Source organism: Ursus americanus, chromosome 30, assembly GCF_024610735.1.
Source record: "Ursus americanus isolate L20-20 chromosome 30, mUrsAme1.1.p, whole genome shotgun sequence".
In the NCBI taxonomy this organism is placed as follows: Eukaryota; Metazoa; Chordata; class Mammalia; order Carnivora; family Ursidae; genus Ursus; species Ursus americanus.
In genome coordinates this window covers 20,109,025-20,126,083 of record NC_142156.1, presented here as the reverse complement: position 1 = coordinate 20,126,083, position 17,059 = coordinate 20,109,025, and the positions used below count along the sequence as shown (strand labels likewise).

At 60.2% G+C, this 17,059-nt stretch overlaps 1 protein-coding gene across 1 annotated transcript in view; it reads left to right on the top strand.

Moving 5' to 3' along the window:
* The window catches only part of NCOR2 (nuclear receptor corepressor 2), a 172,146-nt gene that overhangs the window by 127,656 nt on the left and 27,431 nt on the right, over positions 1-17,059 (top strand). The window contains 6 exon segments of the mRNA XM_087857429.1: positions 1,130-1,180; positions 2,155-2,791; positions 9,884-10,004; positions 10,912-11,068; positions 15,251-15,415; positions 16,211-16,350. Of these exon segments, the coding sequence (XP_087713555.1) occupies positions 1,130-1,180; positions 2,155-2,791; positions 9,884-10,004; positions 10,912-11,068; positions 15,251-15,415; positions 16,211-16,350 (1,271 nt within the window).

Below are 17,059 nucleotides of genomic sequence, written 5' to 3'. Positions count from 1 at the left end.
TTTTGTCACCCTATTTACAGATGAGGAAACTGAGGCACAGCGGTCACCTGAGGTCACACAGTTGGCTTGCTTGGGGACCAGGGTTCACACTGGTCAGAAGTGCAGATCCTCGGGCCCCTCCTGGACTGACTGATGAGGAAACGCTTCGGGGCTGGGCCCTGCAGTCCCAGTCTTTACAGCCCCTGGCCTCGGGCGCACGCTCGCCTGAGAACTCCTCATGGAGACAAGCCTCTCAGTGAGCGAGAGAGCCTGGGGTTAACTGCCCATTTTTTAGATAAGCAGACTGAAACTTTGGGAGTTAAGCCACTTGTCCAGGGGGCATCTGCACTGGCCCCTATGCCCTGATGTCTGTTAAATGAGCAGAAAGAAGTGGCATCACTGGAGTCCGCCCACAGAGGCAGGAACCTGGTGGTTAGGGGCACGAGACACGGGGTCAGCCCTCTCCTGCCCCCATGCAGTATGGCCTGGGGCAAGTGACTCGGCCTTTCCATGCCTCAGTTTCCTCATCTGCATATGAGATGCTGCTTGTCCTGATCCTAGGGGTTGCTGAGGATTAAATGAGTGACAAGCATGAAGGCCCCCATGCACAGCTCAGCACCCACAAGAGAAGCCCTGTTGTTCCAATTATGATTTCTGGGAGCAGTGGACTCTGAAGGGACGTGAGCAGTGGGAAAGGCTGGGGGGTGGGGCAGCAGGGGCTGAAGGAAGCCTTTGTCCAGGGCCATGGCAGCCTCCTGCTCACCTGGCTCTCTGTGGCTGAGCTGTGGGATGAGGTTCAGGGCCCCAAAGGGTGCTCCTGCAGCCCTGTCCATCTCTGAGGTCAGCACCCCCACCCTCAGAGTCCTGGGGACACAGATCCAGAGAAGGCCTATGACTTGTCCAAGGACACCCAGGAGTGGGCGGGATTGGCTCCTCACCCTGCACCAGCCCCATTGTTGGCCGAAGCCTCTGCTGGTCACCTGTGGGGTCTGAAGGGAGAGGGCACGTCACTCCAAGATGAGGGCTGCTGCAAGTCCCCATTGCCTGACGGGCTGCAGGTCCCCCGCTGGCCTGCCTCCTTGGCCACCTCCTCTCTCCTGCCTGTTGCTCCTGCTGCCTTGCTTCTAATCCTTCTCTCGCTTCTTTCCAGCCTTACACACCTCTGGGAATGAGGTGCCCAGAGGGGAATGCAGTGGCCCAGGTACGAATGTGGCCGGCTGGCCTGGGAGTGGGGTAGGGGTAGGGCTGTGCTGGGGTCAGGGGCATCCCGAGGTCACCTGTCCTCAGCGAGGGGCCCCACTTCTGTGAGCATGCCTCTGTGAGTGCCAACATCTGTGCTGTTGCTGCCTCTGTCCCCCTTCCCTGTGCAGTGTCTGTTCCCCATGCTGTTCCCTGACTCATTCTGGCAGATCTGTACACTCAGCTCCACTGTTCTGTTGATTTTCACCAGTGTTTTCATCTGTGACTTTCACCTTGTTTGATTTCCCAACAACAGGTGCAGGGCTTTTCACATGTCCTTATTTTACACAAAATGGTGAGATTAAGACCCAAAGAAGTGACAGGAGTGGTTTTTTTTAAGGCTGAAGAGTCAGGTGGGAGGCTAGCTGCCCTCACCCTTCATCTGCACACACATTCAGTTACTTGGTTAATGCTTAACTGTGCACCTGCCATGTGCCAGGCCGTGTGGGAGCTCCTCGGAGTTCCCCGATGCGGTAGCGAATAGTTCCCAAGTGTCACTGGTGCTGCTGCACCTCCTGGCTTGCTTACCCTCTGAGCTGGGATCAGTTTCCCCGCTCTGCAGATGGGGAGAGCAAGGCCCAGAGGTGATCTGTGTTACCGCGGCCGGGCTGCTGGCCTGGGCAGAGCCAGGGGTGGAGCGCAGATGAAGGCCCGCAGCCCTGGCTGTGCAGGGATGCCAGCGACCCCAGGGCCGGAAGTTAGTGAGGTGGCTGGGCGCCAGGGTCAGCATGGGGAGAAGGTGGCAGGGGAGAGGGCAGTGCCCCAGGACTGGGAGGGGCCAGCTGCTTAGGCGCGTAGGAGTCTCAGGGCCATTGTGGTGTCAAGCTATGGGGCCGCCACATCCTGACTTTGTGCCCTCAAGCCGGGATGGGCCGGGCCGGCTCCATCCCCGAGCCCCCAGCACCACTTACCCTGCCTCTTTCTCCCCCCCAACAGCCACGGTCAACAACAGTTCTGACACTGAGAGCATCCCCTCCCCCCGCACCGTGGCCGCCAAGGACACGGGGCAGAATGGGCCCAAGCCCCCACCTGGCCCAGCCACTGACGTGCCACCCACTGAGCCACCCACACCACCACCAGAGGACGCTCTGGCCCCCACCGAGCCCACCCCAGCCCCCGAAGCCACCGGCCCGCCCACGCCCCCGCCAGCACCTGCGTCGCCCACCGCACCCCCTCCTGTGGTCCCCAAGGAGGAGGAGGAGGAGGAGGAGGAGGAGGCGGCCGCGGCCCCCCTGGCAGTGGAGGAGCAGGAGCAGAAGCCCCCTGTGGCCCAAGAGCTGGCTGTGGCTGTGGGCGGGACGGAAGAGCCTGCTGAGATGCCCCCCGCAGAGCCCATCAAGAGCGAATGCAAAGAGGAGGCCTCGGAGGAGGGGCCTGACAAGGGCAAGGGGGGCTCTGAGGCCAGCGCCGAGGCTGCACCCGAGGGGGCCCTCAAGGTGGAGAAGAAAGAAGGTGGCGGCCCTGGGGGCAAATCTACCACGGCCAAGGGCGCGGGAGCCCCCCAGGACAGTGATTCCAGTGCTACCTGCAGTGCAGACGAGGTGGACGAGCCCGAGGGGGGTGATAAGAACAGGTGAGTGGGCAGAGCGGGTGGCGGCTTTCGTCTTCTGCCAGCACCGAGGCAGTAGCGCACAGGCCGATTCTCTGCCTGCCCTCGGGGAGCGTGGCTGGATGCAGCAGGGCGCCACCCCGGGCCCGTCTGGAAGGGGAGCGTGCCAGACAGTGGGGCTGGCTTCCCGGGAACGTGGCGTGCAGCACCACAAACTGGGTGGCTGTGGGTGAGCAGGTGTGGCCAGTCCCCTGCTCCTCTGAAAGCTCTCGCTCCTCCAGCTTCTGCTGATGGCTGACCATGCTTGGCGTTCCTCGACTCGTAGACATATCACTCGCATCTTTGCCTCTGTCTTTGCGTGGTGTTTTCCTGTGTGTCTGCGTGCCCAAATTTCTTTTTCTTGGGAGAACTCCATCACTGGATTCAGGTCCAGCCTAATGACCCCATCTTAACTTGATCACATCTGCAGAGAGCCTGTTTCCAAATTAGGTCAAATTCACAGATCCCTGGCTGTTTGGGCTTGAGCATGTTTGGGGGTTGGGAGTGGTGGGGGGCACAATTCTATCCTTAACGAGGCAGGAACAGCAGGTGCTAAGGCCCGGGGGTGGGAAGGAGCCTGTGTGATTCAGGCAGGGTGGTGGAGCCAGTGAGGGCCAGCGGGCTGGGCTAACCATGGCTGCAGTCCGTTTTCAGGGGAATGCCCTGCTCAGCTGGGTGTGACTTAGGCTCTGAAAGCAGCTGGCTGTCAGTTCGGGGAATTCAGTGGGGCTCAGAGAGGCATGGGGAGGTGGCTGCCGTGTCCCAGCAGTGATGCAGGTTTGCCTGCGGGTGCTTGTGACAACTCCTGAGATCACTGATGGCTCGTGTCTCATCCATCCACCAAGGGTCCGCGTATGGGAACTTGGAGCCCCTGTCCTGGCTTGAGTCGCTTGAGCCGTTGAGGCTGCTCTCCTAGCGGGGGTGGCCTGGAGGGACCCCTGTGCTGTCCTGTTTGGGTGCCGCTGTCTCTGAGATGTGTTCCTCCCTTTCTTACCTTTGTCTTTGCTCCTGGCCTGGGGTGCCGGACCCCACCTCCCTCCCAAGCCTCTGGAGCCCTGGATTTTCACCACGTTTGGCAGCGATGCTTGAGGCCGCCGAGCCCTGAGACCCTGGCAGCACCAATGCTCATACCCCCAAGCTGGGGCCAGCTGCGGGCAGTTGAGGGCAGAGGTGCAGAGACCTGCTCCCACCCACATCTGGACACTGGAGGAATGTTTTCTAGTGAGGCAGGCGGGTCGTTTTTTATTTTGACTAAAAACAGTGCGGTCTGTTGTCTCTCCTCTCCCGTCTCTCGGAAAAGTTCTGGGCAGAGCGAGAGGGAGGAAAATCTGACTTTCAAATCGACAAGTTCACTCGGAGCCTTTCCTCTGCCCCATGATTCACCTTGGGGCATGTTAAAATGGCAAATTCTTGAACATTTCATGTGAAAATCAGATTCATCCAGAGCTCTTTGGGTCTTCCTCCACAAAAGGAAGTGAGCCACGTGGTCCTCCAGTTCCTGTGTCCGGGGGTCCCTGGGAGCCACCACTGGCAGGGGCCTCACCCCATTTGTGTCAGGAAGATAGTCTGGTGGGTGGCCCTGTGACCGACCAGCAAAGGCCTGGCCAACAAGCTTCTGAGGGTTTAGAGGCTCCTGAGCTTCTTGCCCTTGGAAAACAGCACGCATGGCGGCCCGGTCCTTTGGGGAGGGCCCACGGCCAGGGACTGGCTGCTCTGTTCCCCCTTTGTGCCTGGGTAACGGGGTCAGGGCGGGCGGCTCCCCACCCTGCTCCTGCTGGCCACGGGGACGGAGTCATGGAAACATGTTTCTGCTCTTAGCGGGAAGAGTGCTGAGCTCATGGGGCAACCACGCTGATAAGCAGCCTCCTGGAGTCTGTGTTTTGGGTTCACATGGCCTGCCCAATACTGGGGAACTGGGAAGGCTGGGCTGAGCCCCGCTAACCCCCTGGATCCCTCTGGCCAGGCCTGAAGCCCCAGAGGCTACTTTCGGCCTCCTTCTCCCCCTCTACAGCCCCACCCAGGGACGTGTCCTTCCCTCCCCCAGCTGGGTCTGGCTCCATCCACTCTTCCTGCCTGAATGTCCAACATTTAATCCCCAGAGAGCAGCGGCCCTGGGCTGGGAGTCAGGACACCTGGTTTGTCACGCCCTGTGTGACCGAGGCTGGTCCCCCGCCCTCGGAGCCAGGCTGGACTTAGGCCAGCTTGCTGACCTCTTCCTGGCTGGCCGCCTGCCACCCCTCCCTTCCCCCAGCCACGGCCGCGCAGGCAGGATGCGTCAGAGCACGTCCTGGCAGCCAGGGCCTCCCGGAAGGGCTGGCGGGACGGGTGGGCCCCTGCACGACCCCGGGTCCTGGCCAACCGCCTACCACCCTCCTTCCCGCCTGGCAGCCCCGGTGTGGTGAGCCGGGCGTCCCTGGACAGGCCCAGAAGGCATCTCGTTCTGGCCCCTGCCGGACGACCTTTGGAGAGAAATGATATTCTGCTTTTGCTCTCCGTCACCTTCTGCCAGGCGGCTCCTCCGCCTGGGAGTTTTCTTGGCTGACGACCAGAGATAGTGGCTTTGATTGCTAAGCCTTGAGCTCGCCTGCCCTCCTCTGTCCCAATTTCCAGAGCGGGTGCCTGGGCACTTTCTCGTGGGGTGGAGACTTCGGAAAGCCCCTTCCTCTGGGCCTCAGTTTTCTATAAGATGGGTGTGGTGTCCCCACATTCAGGCTCACTGTGCGCGTAGCAGAGGTCATAGCTTGAACTGCAGGCCGGGGCCGGGCGCATACACACTAGGTGCTCAGTGGACGGTTTCCTGCCTTTGGATCTGCTTTAGAAACAGTGAAAGTTTACTCCAAGAGCGGGCTGGAGTGTGGCTTCTTCCCCTCTGCCCCGGAAATTTTGATAGAATCCTAATAGCAATTTCCCTTTTATTTCTTTATTCTGTAAATGATTGATTGGGCACTGGTGTGTGCCAGGTGCCCTTCTAGGTGCGAGGGATGATGGGAACAGAACAGATGAGCCCTGATTCCAGAGTGCTCCGTTCTAGTGAGATTGGCTAGTATGGAACGGGAATATTCAAGAAGCAGAACAATTGCTCCTGTGACAAGTGGGCGATGAGAAGATTAGGGGTGCCGGGCAGGGGCCATACGTGGAGCAGTCAGGGAGGCCTCTCTGAGGAGGTGGCATGGGGAGGGTGAGCAAAGCCTGTAGTGGGAGATGTGGGAGGAATGGCCAGTGCAAAGGCCCTGTGGCTACATGAGCTTATGTTTGGTGGAAGGCAAAGAAGCCTATGGCAGAGCGAGGGAGAGGGTCAGGAGAGAAGGTGACAGGTGGGCAGGGACCTGGCCCCATAGGGAGCAACAGAACCGTATCTATGCAGACACTGTTCATGACCAGCCTTCCCTCACCCTCCAGCCCCAGCATGGTAGCGAGGATGAGCTCAGCCTGGTGATCAGGGGGAAGCCAAGGGGGACACTTGCAGACAGAGGGGTGCCCTGTCGCAGACCCAGGGTGTCCCCAGTCCCCTGTTGCTCATCCCCTTCCCCCGGCCCTGGCCCTGGCCCTGGCCCTGCAGTGTGGGAAGAAAACCCATGGTGATGTAAAGATCACCTGACCCACTCAGCCCCAGGTGCTGCTCAACATGCTTCGTGTACAGTCCCTTGTTCCCCCACAGAACAGTCCTGGGAGGGCAGGGGTGACTGTTCTCATGCCCATTTTACAGATGAGGAAACCAAGGCACAGTGGTTCTGTCCTACAGCTGAAGGTGGGATTTGAACTGGGAGCATGAGCCCTGAACCGCTCCCAGCCATGTTGCCGGCTTCCCCTCCTCTTGGGTCACATGCCTGGTGCCAGGCTCCGAGAGCCCCGCCTCCCCCCCCCCGCCGCCCCGGGCCTCCAGAGAGGAGAAATAAAAGCTGCTGTCTTCCAAGAAAACAAAGGAAAGAGCACAGAAGCAGGGCTGCCCCTGAGGAGGGCTCCTGGAGGCAGCGCTCGCCGGCTGCAGTGGCTGGAACGAGAGCAAGTTGGGAGTCCTGTCCATGCTAAGGATCTTCCTGCTCCTTTGGGGGTTCCAGACGCTGAGGCTTGTCAAGGATTTGAACCCAGACCCTCGCTCTTGGATGCTGGCCTCTTACAGCGGGTGGTTGGGCTGGTGTCAGGAGGCCTCTCATAAACTGTGAAGTGCTGTGTCCATGGCACCAGTCCCCACAGAGCTCCTGCCTCACTCAGTGGGGGACTCAGGAAGGGAGTCTGGGGCTCCATGTGTGCCCCGAATGGCTGCTTGCTGAGAGTGTTTGAGGGCAGCCCCTGCTCCCCTGCTCCCCTGCTCTCTGATGTGACGGTCCCTCCCTGTGTGAGGAGCTGTGGGGAAAACAAGGCAGGGTCCAGGCCCGAGGGGAAGGCCCTAGTTCACTGGCAAACACTTCTCTTATATATATGTTATAAAAAGGTACTTAAACTGATACAAAATGTTACTTTGTAACTTTAATACTTGTGTCTTACAGTAGTTTTGTACACACATAAAATACATTTTATCGTTCGTGGAAACAGTACAGTTAATCAAACTCTTGATTTCATGGCTAGCATATAGTACATTCTTTATTTTCTTCTCATGACAGCTTCATGGAGCTATAATTCACCGACTGTACAATTTAGCTGTTAAAGCGTGCAGTTGAGTGGATTTTAGTCTGTTCACAGAGGCGTGCGACCATCACTACCGTTGAACTCCAGAACATTTCCGTCACCCAGAAAGAAACCCTGTACCCTTCAGCAGCACTCCTCATTCTGTCCCCAGCCCCTGGCCTCCACTCACCTCCCTTCTGTCTGGCTTCTCTCGCTCGGCATCTTGTGGTCAAGATCCATCCGCGTCGTATAGCAGGGGTCATATTTCGTTTTTATCGCTGAGCCGCAGTCCATTGTGCGGACGGACCCCATTTTGTTCATCTTTCATCTGTTTTTGGATATTTGGGTGGTTTTCACCTGTCGGCTGTGGTGCTGGTATTGCTGTGGTCTTCGTGGACAGGTTTTCCTGTGGGCCTGTGTGCTCGGTTCTCTTGGGGAAATACCCAGGAGCCGGATTGCCGGATCGGGTGATAACTGTGTTTTGCCTCTTGAGGAACTGCCAGACTTCTTTCAAAGTGGCATATTCATTTTTAAATTGAAGTTTACAGGTGCAGGTTGGTTTAAATGGGTGCTGGGAGGCAGAGGGGAGGGGAGGCTGGGCGTGGTGTAGGGTTGAGGCAGGTGGGGAGCATCAGGACAGCTAATGGTGGGTGCTTAGACCTGTTAGGGTGCCTGGGCCTGGGGGCCTGAATACAGGGGAGCAGGGAGGGGTGGCAGCTGCAGGAAAGGCCCCGAAGCTCTCGGAGTGGAGCCTGAGCGGGGTCTGGGGAGGTGGAGAAGCCCTCGGAGCAGAGCATGAGCAGGGTCTGGGAAGGTCGAGAGGTGAGGGCAGGAGGGAGGGTGAGCAGGTGGGGAGGACCGTGGAGGCCAGCTGAGCATGGAGAAGTCAGGACGACCTTCCTCTGCACCCGGCCCCACCTGCACGCCTTGGGCAGCCCCAGCAGGCGTCACCGTGTCTGTCTCTGCTCAGCCGAGCGTGTGGCAGATGCGGGTGGGAGGCAGGTACCCGCAGGACAGCCTGTCATGGCCATGGTCGGTGGCCCCACCACCACTGAGAGCGGAGGGCACCTAGGCCTCGAGTCAGGTGTCTGCCCGGCTCCATCCGCAGGAAGGAGGCATGTTTTCCTCATCGCTGGGGGTCTGGCACCAGCCGTGCAGTTGCAGAGTGGCGTGAGCCATGTCCTGGTTGTCACAGCTCTTACCTGGAAGGCAGTGGCTATGGCTTACAGTCTGCACATGGCATCGCCCGGTATGGTCACTGTGCCCACAGGACCCTCCAGCTTTGGGGACCCAGCTTTAGCTTTGCCCTCTGGGTGAATCCCAGACTGTGGCTGATGCCCTCACGCACCCTGTTTGGTCATCTGCTGTGGTATCCTGCAGGCCAGGAGTGGATCCTGGGTCTCTGTGCTCCCCAAGCACAGCACTGGGTCTGCTGTGTGCCCAGCAAGTGCAGATCGCAGGAGAGAGTCAAGAGCTGGGTAGGAGCCAGGCAGCCCTGGCGGGTGGGTGAAGGTCTGAGGCTGGGGCAGACTGAGCTCTCCCGCCTTGGAGACCTCGTGCCAACTAGGGAGCCAGATGGGTTTGTGGCAAGTTGCTGTGCCCAGTACTCTGGGATTTCCTGGAAATCCCTGAAGACTTCCTGCAGGAGGTGATGTCTGTGACCAGCTTAGGAGCCCCATCCCCCAGGGCAGGCTCTGCCGGGGTGCCCCACAGACTGCAGCCCTCCACTGCGGGGACCCTGTCCCTGGCACCCGCTTCGGCACTGCTGCGTGCCCTGTGCAGGTACCCAGTTGTGCGTGTCCACAGCAGATGGACGTGACCTCGCTTTGGGGATTGAAGCACTTACAGGCCCGGTTCAGCTCATGGCCGCACTTCTGGCTGATGGGTAGACAGTGTACTCGCCGCGCAGCCCTTCCACGCAAAGCTTGCAGTCTCCCTGCTTCTAGCTCTTCAGTAAACGGTTAGATTCCAGTTAGTGGAGCGTTCTGGTTGAGAGGGTAGGTTCCCCAACTCCTCTCCTCCAGTAAGTGGGGTCCACCCAGCTCCATGCCCTGGTGCCTGAGCCTCTCATATGTGGGTGATGAATAATGTCATAAGCTCACCAAGCCTACATCTAGTTGATTCTTTGGCTTTCCTGCAGCTTCCGAAGGACCGCGGCCCGGGCCCTAAGTCTGGGCTCTCCTGGGACTTTGCTTGCCTCGGGCTGTCTCAGACGAGTGTTGGATCCTGGCCTGGGCCTCTAGGCTGGGGTTGGAAGAGGTCTCAGCTCCTCATGGAGCCAGCAAGGACCCGGGGCGGGGGCGGGGGGGGAGTCTGTTCCCATTCCCCACCCCAGAGTCCTGGTTGGTCTCCTTGGCCAGTGACCGTGGACATTTGCCTCATTTCTGATGGCCCCTCCAGCCCCATTGTGCAGGGCTGGAGCCAGGAGAGGCCAGCTGGTAGCCTGTGGGCTGACGCTCGTCTCTTGCTCAGGCTGCTGTCACCACGGCCCAGCCTCCTCACCCCGACCAGTGACACCAGGGCCAACGCCTCACCCCAGAAGCCGCTGGACCTGAAGCAGCTGAAGCAGCGGGCGGCCGCCATACCCCCAATTGTGAGTGCCCAGACGCTCCCCTGTCGCACCCCAGGACTCCTGCCAAGGAAGGCTGCAGCCCCCGTGCCCCCCATCCTTCACCTCTGCTTCAGGAAGGCAGTAGGTCAGGGTGGGTGTGCAGCTCCAGGGGGCGGGGGCAGCACCTGCAGCCTCGCTCTTCCCACCTTCCCAGCAGCCTCCTGTTTCCTGGAGAAATCCCCACGGAGATGAGGCGGGAACAGCTCCAGGAGCTGGCAGGCGTGTGGGGTGGGGCTCTGAAGGGACCCTCCCAGCCCGGTGCCCTTGCAGGCCTTTGAGCCAGAGTGGCTGTGCCCACCATGCCCCCCCCCGCCCCCAAGGGCTCTCCAGAGCTCCCCAGATCAGGGAAGGCAGGTCACAGCACCTTGGGGAGAAGGCTGGAGCCCCACCCACTCTAAACATGAGGCCCTTTGGGGAGGCCCCACAGAAGACTCTCCAGGCCATGCAGGCAGCCCCTCAAAGGAGCCCTTTCCTCACCCGGGCCCAGCTGCTGCCAGGGCCACCCTCTCTGAAGAAGTATGCCTGGGCTTCCCAAGCGTAGCTGGGGGCTACGGGCTGAGGGGCTCTGAGCTGACCAGGGCTTTCTGAGTGAGGGGCGCAGGGTGGGCCAGGCTACACTGCCAGCTCTCACGGCTGGGTGCAGCCCCGATTGTCAATCCCGATCTCTCTGAGACCTACAGAGACTCGGGGCCAGGGGCCTGGACTCCCTCCTCGGTAGCTGGGAGGTGCGAAGACCTACTCTCCTGCCCCCCTCAGCTGTGTGCCCTTGGGCACCTCACTGCTGTGGCTCTCAGGCTTGTCATGTGCAGAGACCTGGAAGGCTGCTGCTCATCTCTGTGGCTCCTGGACGGCCTGTAAGGATACTCACTTCTCTCCCTGCTTCTCTCAGCAGGTCAGCAAAGTCCATGAGCCGCCCCGGGAGGACGCAGCTCTCCCCGCCCCACCGCCGCCACAGCCCCTGCAGCCGGAGAGTGACACCCCCCAGCAGCCCAGCAGCAGCCCTCGAGGCAAAAGCAGGAGCCCCGTGCCTCCTGCCGACAAGGAGGGTGAGTGTGTGTCCTTGGCCGTGTGGAGAGCAGGGGAGTGGGGGGCAGAAGGCTAGCTGCTGCGGACTCCGAGTGGAGAGTGGTGGGTGGGCCAGCTAGAGGAGTAGACCGGCTGGAGGGGGCAGGAGGGCATGGTGGGAACGAGGCCAATCAGAAGACTCCTGCTCTCTCTAAGGTGGGCACATACTGGCTTCAGCCAAGTCACCCCGTGGCCGGACAGGCCTGCTGTTGTGCTTCCGGGAAAGCCAGAAATCCATGTTTTCACCTGAGGTGCAGTTTCTCAATGTTGGCAACTTTGAAACATTTTCGAAAGCATTGTGTATGCACGTAAGCACGTCTGTGCTCAGCTTCTGACTCCATGTGATTCAGCCCACACAGGAGCTTCTAGAACCCTGCATGAAGCTCAGCACCCAGCTGGCAGCAACTCTGAGGCCTGGGCAGGAAGCACTGCCCCCTCCAGCTCTCATCCTGACCTTATTCCAGGCCGAGGTCGCTGGGTTCACTGGGGAGCCCGTGGGGGTAATTCCCTGAGCAGCTGTGCTCCAGCAACTGCCCAGGGCGTGCTTTATTGTCACCACGTGAAGCTCAAGGTCAGGAGACAGGCAAGGCGTGGTTTCTTGTTCTCCAGATTGTCTGTCTCTGCCTCACATTCCCCACTGGACCCAAGAAGTTCCAGGCCTGTGTCCCCAAAGAGGCCCCCTCCCCAGGGCAGCCTGGCATGCAGCACGTGCCACGTGCATCACAGGTGCTGGGCGCCGGTCCTCCGGAGTTCCCCCACACTGGGCTAGCCTAGGCTTCTGCTGGCCGCTCTCGGGGTCTGAGGGCAGCAGGACCCCAGCCCACCCTCCCTGAGCAGCGCAGCGCAGGGGTGGGCTCAGGCGGCCAGTGCCGCCTGCACCCCCTTCTTGGGCAGAGCAGCTTCTCTAGAAAGCCAGGCTGGCCCTTGGCCACAGGCCTCCTTGAGGGGGGTGCTGCTTGCCTGTCTGAGGACAAAGAGCAGGGCTGTCCCTGAAGGAGGACGGCTGCACGCTTCCCACAAGTGACACAGGTCTGCCAGACAATCCCTGTTTAATCAGCCTGCCCGCCCCCTTGCCTCCCTGTGGCCGTCTCCACCTGCCTCAGGAAGTCTTAGACACCCCCACGGGGGGGGGGGCGTGCATCCTGGCCAGCACACGGGCTGTCTTGTGGCCACTGGACCAGGACATTTGTTGAACACCTGTGATGGCCAAGTGCTGTGCTAGGCACCGGGGGCTCGGTGGTGAGCAGGATGAAGTCCTGGACTCGGGGCGCTCTTTCTGTGATTGAGAAGGCCACTCAGTCAGGACGCACGTAAGGAAGCGAGCTGACTTTAGGTTAGGTCATGCAGCTGAAGAACAAAGCACGGTGAGGAGGGGTTCAGAGGAGTGGTCTCTGTGGAGATGATGAATCAGTCATGGGAAGATCTGGGGGAATGCAAAGGCCCTGGGGTAGGGACAAGCTTGGTGTGTCTGGGGAGCTGCCAGAAGGTCGCTGTGACTGGGGAGAGGGTAGGATAGAGGATCAGAGAGGAAAATGGGGGCCCATGATTGTGTCGGGCCTTGTGGGCTCATGGTACCGCAGGGATTTTGTCTCAGGTGTGGGCGAAGCCTTTTCGGGAGGAATTTTAATGTGTTTGTGTTGTGGAGATAATCTGATTTCTGTTTTGGAAAGCTGTCTCTCTCCCTGGTTGTTGTTGAGAGGTAAGGGCTACAGGGAGTTGTGGGCAGATGGAGGAGGCCACAGTGCTCTTCCTGACCAGCTGTGGTGGCAGCCTGGACTGCAGGGGTGACCATGGAGGTGGGGAGGAAGGGGGTGCACTGGGAGTTTGTTTCAGAGGCAGAGCCAGTGGGGCTTGCTGATAAACTCAAGTGGGAATGAGGGCAGGGTGTCTGCCTTCTCTCGGGACCCTGCCGGCCCCCGTACTGGGACCAGGATAGCCCATGAGAGGGGTGGGGTTTGTTGGGCGAGAGTGGGGTCTAGCTCTGGAAGACCTTCCAGCCTTGGGGCACCAGCCCAGGGGTTGGCTGTGCAGTGATGTCAGGGGCCCAAGCAGCTCTGGCCTGTGTCAGATGTGAGCAGGGCTAGGCTGCCCTTGGGTGGCTGGGCACCACACGGGGCTAGCCAGGACCTGCTGGGACAGGTCATAGGCCCTGTCCTGGGAGAAAGTGAGCCACAACCAGTGGTTTCTGAGTCTGGCCTAGGGTTGTGCTGTTTCCTGGAATGCCTCCCCGCAGCAGACGGTGCACTGGGCAGCAGGCACTGCGTGCTTTTCTCATGGGGTCTGCCTCGCTGCTCAGTGCCCTCAAGCACACATGTGAACTTGATACCCAGCACTACCTCTCTGGGCTCTCAGGAGCCTTCCCAGCTGCCTGGCTCCTGAGTGGAGCGGCTCAGCCAAGCCAGTCCCTCAGCTCCCCTGGGGCCAGCTGGAGGAACAGGTTGTCTCTGCAGGCTCTCGGCCTCCTGCCCAGCCTGGCCCAGCCCCAGATTTCCCTTCCAGCCCTGGAGCCCACCCCCGCCCACCACAGCCCAAGCTGAGCCGCAGCAACAGCCGAGGCACACACAAGGCTGGGTAGCTGGACAAGCAAGGCCCGGGGGTTCACGGCAGGGCTGTGGAATCCCTCCACTGGGTTATTCCCTGCACCTGTGACCCTCTCCTGTGGGCTGCCCAGTTCACCAGGGTGAAGATTCAGGGGGCCCTCAGTCTCTCATAGGGGAGAGAGAGGGTCTGGAGCGTGCGCGCCTCCCTGCCACCAGCTGTGCCCGCAGCGGGCATCACTCATCCATGCTAGTGCTCTGCTGCCGTACCTCAGTGGGCTTTCAGAACCTCCCTCTGCCAAGAGATGACACCTGCCTGCTCTTCTGTCCAGGGGCTAGAGAGTTCTGGCGTTTCCAAGTTGTGTGTCCTGCTCGACTTCTCAGCCAGTTCTCTCCCACGGGATTGGTCCCCCAGCCAGTTCTCAAGGGAGATGTTCAGAGCTTGAGGCAGATTTCGGTAGAGTGGGAGGTGGGCAGGAGAACACCATGACGACGGACCTGTGCCTCTGGCCTTTGACCCCATCTACAGGGTGTCCCCAGGCCTGAGGACTCTGGGGCCAGCTGTCATTCATCCTCCTGTGGGCAGAGCGCTGGTGAAGGCTCAGATCACAGCCTGTAGCCTGACTGCCCGAGCTCGAGCTCCCTCCCTTGCCAGCTGTGGCCCTCTGACCAGGTGACCTCCCCTCTCCTGGCCTCAGTTTTCCCATCTGTAGAACGGGGACAGTGGCTATTCTGTCTCTGGCGTAGCGAGGACAAGTGAGTTGGCCCACACGAAGCACTTGGGAAGTGCCGGCCTGTGGGGGGCTGTGGGCGGCAGCCTCCTGCTGTGTGAGCTGCGGCTGCACAGGCCAGCACGGCGAGCACGTTTGCTGGTGACCTTAGAGAGCGTCACCAGTGTGTCGGTACCTCCCGTTCCCCCTCCGTATGACAGATCTGGTAGCAGCCAGTTTCTCATGAGCTTACAGGGAGGCTCCTGGGGTTTACGCTGGGGGGACGCTTAGCACAGTGCCCAGCATGTCGTATGTGTCCGATAGACAGGCTGCCATGGGCGTGGTTTCCCGAGCATCTGCACCTCCGGCCGCCCCTCCGGCCAGGGCATACACGTCACAGCAAGCCTTCATCGCTGTGCAGAGGCCAACCAGCTTTTTCTAGAAAGAGCCGGACAGTAAATATTGTAGACTTTATGGGCCAGACAGTCTGTGCAGCAAGTGCTCAGCTCTGCCATAGACAACACATGCGCGGGTGACGCGGCTGTGCCCCACAGCGAGTGTCTGTGTGGGGGCAGGCGGCAGGCCCCTGCTTGGAGCTTTGTCTGGGGCCCCCTGCTTGCCTGGCACACTAGAACTGAGCAGCTCCCTAGGATCTCAGGGGCTGCCAAGTCCCCCAGCCCAGCCCAGAGACACGCTCCTGTGACGAGCAGGATATCATGAGGGCTCAGGACAGTGCCGGGCTGCAGACTTGGTGGGCTCCCAGCAGAGACCCCCATTCCTGTTGGCCAGGACCCCATCCTTGCCCAAGGCCAGTGCTGTGGGCACAGGAGGGTCTTGTTTGAGCAGGGGTGGCTGGGGCTGCCGGGTCCCTGAGGGCTGGCCAAGCTCAGCTGACTGCCCTCCCTCATCCCGTTAGCAGAGAAGCCTGTGTTCTTCCCGGCCTTTGCACCCGAGGGCCAGAAGCTGCCCACGGAGCCCCCGTGCTGGACGTCAGGCCTGCCCTTCCCTGTGCCCCCTCGTGAGGTGATCAAGGCCTCCCCGCACGCCCCTGACCCCTCAGCCTTCTCCTACGCCCCACCTGGTGAGTAGCTTGGCCCAAGCTTGGGCTCCTCGGGTGCCACGCTGAGTCAGCCAGCACAGTCGTTGGGTGCCAACTGTGTGCAGTGGTTTGGAACTGCACGCAGAAGCATCTTAGAGTCTGATGGGCCCCAACAAGAGAGATGGTCTGGTCGGTGAAGGGAAAGAAAGAGATCTATTGAGATTTGAGAAATTTGCAGGATTAAGATTGAAGCCACTGGCAATAGGGAGCATAGGAGGTGCTTGAGCTGGTGAGGGGCAGCCCTAGAGTGGGAGCTCTGCCTTCTACCAGTGACTTAGAGCTAGAGAATGGACAGGTAGAAACAAAAGCCTGGGGGAGACCGCAAGCACCAAGTCAGGCGAACCTGAAAGATGAGTCAGAGGTTAAAACTTTATTCTGGGAGCAGTGAGGAGCCATGGAAAGTTCACAACAGGGGGGAGGATGTGAACCAGTAGACTTATTAGAAAGATCCTTTGGTTCCTGTGAGGGGAATGGGCTACTGCTGGGATGGGTGGGGCGGGGGGGTGGCGTGGGTTTGGGTAAAGTGGGAATGGGGAGACCAGTTAAAGGGTCTGGGCCAGAGGTGAGGGGCTTGGGCCAGGGTCTGGGCTGTGACAGGGTGGAGGGAGGCTTCCCTGAGTTGTGGTGTGTGAACCAAAGACACGGGCGCTCATCAGGACAGAGATGGCAAGAGCAGCAGAGGGGCACATGTGGACAGGGACCTGCCTGAGGGGGGTCTGTCTGGCAGGGGCACGACCACTGCGGGGGCCCTGTGATGGACAGATGTGTGCCCTGCAGGTCACCCACTGCCTCTGGGCCTCCATGACAGTGTCCGGCCCGTCCTGCCACGCCCACCTACCATCTCCAACCCGCCGCCCCTCATCTCCTCCACTAAGCACCCCAGTGTCCTCGAGAGGCAAATGAGTGCTATCTCCCAGGTGAGGCGGGAGGGTCAGCGCTCCCCCCAGGAGCATCTGTGTGGCCTGGTGCCTGGAGAACAGCCACTTCCTCTTTTGGGGGTTATTCTTTCCATTTATAAAGTGGGGGCATCAGAAGCGGTGATGGCTGGGTGGGAGCTGGGCACCCAAGGGGCCAGAGTCATCTCTGTGCACAGTGCTGCTGGGGTCTGAGCTGCCTGGAGCTTGTCCCAGGCACTTAGGACCTTGGGAATCTGGGGTGGTCAGGAGCATGGGCGCTGCAACCAGACTGTGTGACCTTGGGCAAGTTACCTAAGCTTTCTGTGCCTTGTTTCTGCTCTGTGAGATTGAAGATTGAATGCACTAGACACATAGCACATGGTGAGCCTGTCCGTGACTACCTGCCCCTTGGCCTCCCTGACCTACCCACCTGTGTGGCGAGGGACGGGGTGAGGTGTCCACTCTGCCCTAGCCCATGGGTGTGTATCATTCTCTTTAAATGACACCAGATCACGGTGGCCACTTTACAGGTGAGGGGACCACAGCTCAGGAGAGCCAGGGACTTGTCCGTGGTCACTCGGCTGAGCAGCAGGGCTGGGACTTGAGTCCCAGCTGCCCGACCTGCATGTGATCCCGAGGTTTCCCTCCTCTTGGGCTTTTGTGGAAAGGGATGTCGGCACTCTGGCTGGGCTTGGGCATGTGGTAGAGGGACTGTGGGGGCCCCTGTGAC